This window comes from Phoxinus phoxinus (assembly GCF_949152265.1).
Source record: "Phoxinus phoxinus genome assembly, chromosome: 19".
Classification (NCBI taxonomy): Eukaryota; Metazoa; Chordata; class Actinopteri; order Cypriniformes; family Leuciscidae; genus Phoxinus; species Phoxinus phoxinus.
The window spans coordinates 32,755,247-32,763,715 of NC_136894.1; the positions used below are offsets into that span (position 1 = coordinate 32,755,247).

The window sequence follows — 8,469 nt, forward strand, 5'->3', positions numbered from 1 at the left end:
CTTATTTTTCCACCTTTAGTATGTAGGCTATGTTGTTGTTTTGTTCTTTGTCTCTGGTACGGTATGTCTGTATAAATCTTTGATTGTATATTGATGGTTTTACACGTTTGTACCCAATGTTGCCTTCAATAAAAAAAATTAAATACAAATTAAATAAAAAAATCAGTACACATGATCTAACCGCCTCACTGATGTAAGTATAACTATTATTAGGCTAAATAACCTTGACCACTTTAAACCAGTACCAGTGCAAAAGTGCATTAAGTGATTAGCGAACAGAGTTTGCATCAGAAATATCAGCATTTTTTAAAAGCAAATATCTTCCTTTGCTTTGAACTTCGTAACTTTGCAGATGTTGTTTATGATCAAACACAACATTACACACTAACTACAGTTAGAAAAGTAAATCATACTTTACCACGCCTTTAAAATATCCATATGATCTATATTAAAATTAACGCTTTATCGACCTCAGTGGAAATAAACCGCTTCAGCTTCAGTGTGTTCGGGAAACGTGTGTGTGTGTGTGTGTGTGTGTGTGTGTGTGTGTGTGTGTGTGACCAGTCACCAGATAAAGAAGATTCTGATTTTTAAAGATGATTCCTTTTCATTTCTGTTCGGAAAAGAAACAAACTGGATTATGCTTTCACAAACCTTCTAATGTGTCCTGTCCTGCAGTTGCGAAATTAATGATAATTTAATATGTTCAGGGTTTGTTATTCGGGCTTTTATTTTGTGAGTGACGCGGTATCCGCTGACGTCACAGACGCAAGATGGCGGCGGGCGGCAGCGGCGAAGAAGCCTTTAATACTTTTTACACAGAGGTGAGCCTGAGAGAATAATACACACTCTACACACACATTCATGAGCAGAATGAGTTAACACACACAGCTGTGCGGCGGCGAGTCCCCCCCACACACACACACACGGGGTGTGTGTTAAACCCTATCTAGACAACACTATCATTCACAACATCCGCCGATTAATGCCGATTATGATCCATAATCAATACTCCGGTCATTCCTCTGTGATCGTTCATAACGCTCTGCTTGTGTTTAGTGTTTGTGTCTTTAATAAAGCGTGTTTTTGCTCTGTGATTTCATTTTCATGGCAGTTAATCACATTTACTTCAATTAATCACAGTAATGAATGAATGTTTTCCCAGATAATTTCCCAGAGCAAAAGCACAGCTGTGTTCAACACTGATAATAATCATAACTGTGTCTCGAGCATCAGATCCTCATATTACACTGAGTTCTGGAGGATCATGTGACACTGAAGACTGGAGTAATGATGATAAACTCAGCTTTGATCACAGGAATAAATTACACTTTACTGTATATTCACATAGAGAACTGATGATCTACATTATAACAATATTTTACTGTATTTATGATCAAATAAAAGCAGGTTTAGTGAGCAGAAGAGACTCTAGCAAAAATAAAACTGGTGATGATGATGATGTGTGTGTGTGTGTGTGTGTGTGTGTGTGTGTGTGTGTGTGTGTGTGTGTGTGTGTGTGTGTGTGCAGGTGAAGCAGATCGAGAAGAGGGACTCGGTCCTCACCTCGAAACAGCAGATCGAGAGGTTACTGAGACCCGGCTCTTCATACTTCAATCTCAACCCGTTCGAGGCGAGTCTCACTGACGCTCATCATGTGACGCTCACCATGTGACGCTCATCATGTGACGCTCTTCATGTGACGCTCTTCATCATCATGACGAGTCTCAGTCACAGAGGAGAGGATCATGGGATTGATTGAGTGTTTATCTGTGCAGGTGCTTCAGGTCGACCCCGAGGCCACAGACGAGGAGCTGAAGAAACGCTTTAGACAGGTACAACCACACACACACTCACACACACACACTCACAAACACACACTGACTCTCTCTCTCACACACACACACGCTCTCTCTCACACACACACACACACACACACACACTGACTCTCTCTCTCTCACACACAAACACACACTGACTCTCTCTCTCACACACACACACACACACACACACACTCACGCTCTCTCTCTCTCACACACACACACACACACACACTGACTCTCTCTCACACACACACACACACACACACACACACACTGACTCTCTCTCACACACACACACACACTCACGCTCTCTCTCTCTCTCACACACACACACACACACACACACACACACACACTGACTCTCTCTCACACACACACTCACTCACTCACACACTAGGGCTGCACGATATTGGAAAAAAATTACATTGCGATATTTTTTTCCCAACGATATATATTGCGATATTGAGAGCCATAACTCCAGGTAGGGCTGCACAATTAATCGAATTTTAATCACGATTACGATTTTGGCTTCCCACGATCAAATTCGCGTGATCGTGCGATATTTTAAATGCGTCATTCTGTTCATAGAACGCTCCATATGAAAGTTTTTTTTTTTTTGCAAAGCCAATCTAGCGCTGGCTCCATGACGAGCCAATAATCAGAGTTGTTCCCTGCACCGCACAGCTTAGCTTCCAGATGTAGAAACTAGAATGTTTTGCCGGACTGGACAAAAGCGAAGCGAACTGGGCGAGAGAGACCGAGGGTGTGTGTCTGCGCGCGAGAGAGACCGAGGGTGTGTGTCTGCGCGCGAGAGAGACCGAGGGTGTGTGTCTGCGCGCGAGAGAGACCGAGGGTGTGTGTCTGCGCGCGAGAGAGACCGAGGGTGTGTGTCTGCGCGCGAGAGAGACCGAGGGTGTGTGTCTGTGCGCGAGAGAGACCGAGGGTGTGTGTCTGCGCGCGAGCGATACTGCGCGAGAGACTTCAAATAACAATGACAGAATTGTATTCACTGACATCGGGATCCCGCTTACATGGCTACCTGCCAAATAAATCAATAATTTGACACAAATATTGATTTAAAAACGATTGTATTGCTTCCGTGTCCATGACAACGCTCTGTTTTTCATGGCAACGGTGTGTTATCAAGAAATAACAGACTGCATTCTACATTAGAATTTAACCAAGCCATGTAATAATAGGTAATAATAATTATAACAGAAGATAATATCTCTAGTCTATCCTAATAATTATTATAAATACAATGTATATAAAATATAAATACAATTTAAAATATTCATAAATTATTTATTTTTATTTATTCTGGAGATGCACTGAATTTTGGTGAATAAGAGGACCCATTTTATTTTGATGCACATATTTGTACATTAGCAGGAGATGTAGCACAATATGGATGTAAAAAGCAGTTATAATTAGCCTATGTGACAAATCAACAAATAATCGTGATAATTAATCGTCATCTCAATATTGATCAAAATAATCGTGATTATCATTTTGGCCAAAATCGTGCAGCCATAACTCCAGGCTAAAGTCAATAATTACCATTCCATGATATTAATAATTTCACTAATAAGCAAGCTTCATTACAAGTGACAAAAAGGTCACTTAATATTTTATTCCAAAATTAGAACATTTCTGTAAACACAAAAGCAGAACACATTTTTAAATAAAACAGCAGCTTTACACCAACCCCCTGATTGGTTTACAACAATATAACTTAAAATAAATCTATTTTTTATAAAACAACTTAAGCATTTTGGTTCACAATCTTTTAAGTCAACTTTTCTGAGCCAAAGTGCCAAAGTAAAACAGTGTTGGTGTTGGTCATCATAATCATATGAAATAAACAAAATGATATAAAACTTTAATATATTTTGTATTAAATCTTCTAAACAGATTAGAGAACATGTTTCTGTAAACAGCAAAGCCGAACACATTTAAACAGCAGCTTTACACCTGTCAGCGCCGCCGCTCCACGCGCATCAAGAGCTGAGGGAGCACCAAAACAACAGCCTAATGAAACATCAATAATTCTAATGCCGATATTATTATAGATACAGACATCCCAAGTCCCGGAAGTTCTGGGAGTCTCCCGCATATTGATAGCGGCTCACTGATGCACGCGAATTAGTTAAAATCTCCGGAATCTAGAGCGAGCGCGCCCGCGAGACAGAGACCGCAGCGCGTGCACGGCAGAGAGAGCAAGAGACCGCGTGTGTTCCTCATGAAGCGTGTAATGTCTCCCGCTGGCGCTGCTGTGCTACTACCCTTCACATCGCATGTTCCGGCGATGTGACTATCATTCACTCGCACATCGCAATGTTAAAATCGAATATCGTTCAGCCCTAGCACACGCACACTCACGCTCTCACACACACACACACACTCACACACACACACACTCACTCTGCATCTGTGTGTGTGTGTCCTCAGCTGTCTATCCTGGTCCACCCGGATAAGAACCAGGATGATGTGGATCGAGCTCAGCTGGCGTTTGAAGGTAAACCACAGACATGATGATCTGATGATGGCTGGGGTCTCCGTGTGTTTGATGAGCAGTGTGTGTGTGTGTGTGTGTGCGTGCGTGCGTGTGTGTGTGTTCAGCGGTGGATAAGGCCTATAAGATGCTGCTGGAATCTGATCACAAGAAGAAAGCGCTAGACGTGGTGCACGCGGGGAAGGAGTACGTGGAGCACATGGTGAGAAACACTCCAGACTCCAGATCTCAGTGAAGCTGCGTTCACACTACAAGCGACACGTTACCATTCACTCCAACGGGGAGCGGGCGTTTTCCGGCGACGCACGCGACCGCGGCCGCTGGCGACCTGATGGGGCGTTTCTGGCGACGTAACAAAGTTGAGATGTGTTTAACTTTATGCAAATGAAGAGCGACTTTCGGGAGCGACAACCAATCGGAGTGAAGTCAGTGGAGCGTGATCATCCGCCACTCTCTGACAGAGGCCAGCTGAACGAGAAGCTGACTTTAGCCGTCAGAAGCTGTGCTGTGAGCTGTGATGTATCTCCGTGTGCAGACAGTGTGTTCACAGCACTGACTCCGAGCCGGACTGCTGTCCTGAACACATGTAGACGGTGTCTGCCGTTTGCTGCAGTTAAACAGCCGCGATGGCAAAGAGCATCACAGTTCCTCACTCATCTTTAATATTATGCATGTTACACTGATTACTTTTATATTTAGAATTTTCCTTCCAAAACGTTTGTTTGTAGTGTCAAGAAAACGGATTTGTTGTCTACAACATGGAGGAACATCCGTGACTGTCACTCACAAACATTACTAGGCAACCAGTAGCGGACACGCCCACTAGCGACCGCACCGCCGGCCACTGGCAACCAGCAGCGACAAAGCTTGTAGTGTGAACGCACCTTCAGTGTGTGTGTGTTAATCACGCTTCACCATCACCTGTGTGTGTGTGTGTGTGTGTGTGTGTGTGTGTGTGTGTGTGTGTCTCAGATGAGCCAGAAGAAGAAGCAGCTGAAGAAGGACGGCAAGCCCATCGATGTGGAGGAAGACGACCCGGAAATGGTACGAACACCTGAGCGCTCTCACTCTGAGTTCCCTCAGGTCCTGTAGTGCAGGCGATGCGTTCACAGGAAGTGTTCACAGCAGGAAGTGTTCACGGCAGGAAGTGTTCACGGCAGGAAGTGTTCACGGCAGGAAGTAACTTTGGCCGCGGGCCAATATTTTTTTTATCCAGTAGATGGCGGGCCAGCTACATGGAATAGGCCTATTCGTTACGGTGAAATCACAAAATATAATGCACACAAACGTGTCCCTACTACTTATATACAACCACTGATGAGCATAATCGGTTTTGATGAAGAAAAAAAAACGAAAAAAAAAAAACTATACGAATGCAGATTAGAACCCAGAACCTTTTACACACTTGACGAAAGTTCTACCACTGGACCATTTAAGCACACGAGAAAATGCCGCGGATACATCTTATTAACGATAAATTAAACCCCATGTACTATTTAAATCGATTGTTGGACATGTTATTGTACATATATCTGATTTAGTATTGTATTACCAATGGACTGTACAACTTTTGAACTTTATTCCTTTTTTTAAATTATTATTTATTCGGGACACAGAGGTCTGACTGCGCGGGACTGTTTTTTTCCGTCCCGCTCCCACAAGGTTCAATTCAGCAACCGCTTAAAATACTTAAAAGTAAAAGCTTAAAAGTGTTCACCTGCTTTAAAAATTTAGATCTCGTTTTCAGAATCTCAAATCTCAAAAACAAGTCGTTTTTTATTTTTGGTTTTAATTTTGGGGGAAAAAAACGATTGAACGAATGATACACGGCAGTGATGCGCGGGTCAATGTATAAACAACCCGCACCCGACCGACGTTTTCAACCCGCCCGCAACTCGGACCGCAAACAAAAGAAAGAAAATATTGTAGCCTACCCGACCCGCTTCCAGGCCCGCAAATTGGGCCATAGACGTAGGAACGGTGCGCATTTTTCTGAATGCTGTGTTTTGTAATAAAGGCTTGATTTATTCATTTATTTCGTTTCATTTTCTTAACAATTAAGATGCTGCATGTGTTTATCCAGTCTAATCGAAGTGTGCGTCTCTCCTCCGAATTTCCCAACAAAAAACCCCCCCGCTCTCAGAAAATACATAAAACTCGCATTACTGAGCTATATGCGTTTAAAAGTAGCCTATTAAAATGGCACAATGGCATTGCTCAGTTCAACGCGTTGGGGAATCGGGCATTTTGTCCCGCGTCAGCTTTTATTCAGGAGTTAATAACGCGCTCAACATTCAGGTAAATAAGGATTTCCCACTGTCATCTCTGCCTGCAGACTGAGCTTGTGCGTCATCCTCGCGCAGTTATTCAGCCAATAAAGTGTAGGCCTGTGTATTTCATAGAACATTGTATCTAGTACTATATAAATTACAATGGTTTAATTGGCATTATTTCAAACGACCCGACCGACCGCGACCCAAATATTATTAAAAATATTTTTGGATGACTCGTAACTGCGGGTGACCGCAGGCACTCGTCGCTCATTTTGGATCATCCCGCGCATCACTGATTCACGGGGCCTATTTGTAAACCGTTACAGTAAAAAAAAAATAAAAAAAAAAAATTGGATTACTTCCAAAATAATCCGGCAGGCCAGAAAATATTGCTGGCGGGCCAAACCCCTGCTCTAGATTATAGATCAAAGATTCCCATTCCTCTGGGAATTAAGTCAACGACTGAAACCGGTTTGGCCAACCCACACTTTATTGCTGTTTTGACTGAATATTAGCAGCTGTTGGTGCATCTGGGTTAGGGTTAGGGTTAGAGGTTAGAGGTTAGGGTTAGGGTAAGAGGTTAGGGTTAGGGTTAGAGGTTAGGGTAAGAGGTTAGAGGTTAGGGTTAGAGGTTAGAGGTTAGGGTTAGAGGTTAGAGGTTAGGGTTAGAGGTTAGGGTTAGCTATTATGTTAATGTGTCTTGAGCTGCATTAATGTGATGACATCAAAAATCTGCTTCCGTCATGCGGTGTAAACTCTAAACGCATGTTACTGGTCTCTCTGTGAACGCTGTATTCTGTACGATGTTCTGAGCTGGTCATGTTTAATCGTCGGTCAGAACTGGATGTTCAGAGAAGCGTCAGTCTTCTCTCTGGTGATGTGCGCAGGATCCTCCAATCACTGAGTGCGGTTTAAGCTCCGCCCCTGCAGCTCATGCTCATCTGCATAGACTGTTGAGAGCCACGCCCACATCTCAAAAGCCAATCAACAACAGATACACAAAACCAAGCCCCGCCCTACATTCTTTCTCTAACCCGTCACTCAGAAGAGAAGATCTGCTGTGACGATGTTAACGTGTGTGTGTGTGTTCCAGCTTTAGTGTAGCCGATGTGTTGCTGATCCGTGTCTGTCTGTTCGCGGAGTGTGTGTTCGTCTGTTCGCGGAGTGTGTGTTCGTCTGTTCACGGAGTGTGTGTTCGTCTGTTCGCGGAGTGTGTGTCCGTCTGTTCACGGAGTGTGTGTCCGTCTGTTCACGGAGTGTGTGTTCGTCTGTTCGCGGAGTGTGTGTCCGTCTGTTCGCGGAGTGTGTGTCCGTCTGTTCGCGGAGTGTGTGTCCGTCTGTTCGCGGAGTGTGTGTCCGTCTGTTCGCGGAGTGTGTGTTCGTCTGTTCGCGGAGTGTGTGTTCGTCTGTTCACGGAGTGTGTGTTCGTCTGTTCACGGAGTGTGTGTTCGTCTGTTCACGGAGTGTGTGTCCGTCTGTTCACGGAGTTTGTGTCCGTCTGTTCACGGAGTGTGTGTTCGTCTGTTCGCGGAGTGTGTGTCCGTCTGTTCGCGGAGTGTGTGTCCGTCTGTTCGCGGAGTGTGTGTTCGTCTGTTCGCGGAGTGTGTGTTCGTCTGTTCGCGGAGTGTGTGTCCGTCTGTTCGCGGAGTGTGTGTCCGTCTGTTCGCGGAGTGTGTGTTCGTCTGTTCGCGGAGTGTGTGTTCGTCTGTTCACGGAGTGTGTGTTCGTCTGTTCACGGAGTGTGTGTTCGTCTGTTCACGGAGTGTGTGTCCGTCTGTTCACGGAGTTTGTGTCCGTCTGTTCACGGAGTGTGTGTCCGTCTGTTCACGGAGTGTGTGTCCGTCTGTTCACGGAGTGT

At 44.3% G+C, this 8,469-nt stretch overlaps 1 protein-coding gene across 1 annotated transcript in view; it reads left to right on the plus strand.

Moving 5' to 3' along the window:
• Positions 1-210: 210 nt before the first annotated feature.
• dnajc8 (DnaJ (Hsp40) homolog, subfamily C, member 8) overlaps positions 211-8,469 on the plus strand; it is an 11,156-nt gene continuing 2,897 nt past the window's right edge. Inside the window, exons 1-6 of the mRNA XM_079590844.1 lie at positions 211-824; positions 1,532-1,633; positions 1,779-1,835; positions 4,275-4,341; positions 4,446-4,540; positions 5,311-5,382. Coding sequence (XP_079446970.1) covers positions 774-824; positions 1,532-1,633; positions 1,779-1,835; positions 4,275-4,341; positions 4,446-4,540; positions 5,311-5,382 — 444 coding nt within the window. The 5' untranslated portion in view covers positions 211-773. The remainder of the gene's footprint in view (positions 825-1,531; positions 1,634-1,778; positions 1,836-4,274; positions 4,342-4,445; positions 4,541-5,310; positions 5,383-8,469) is intronic.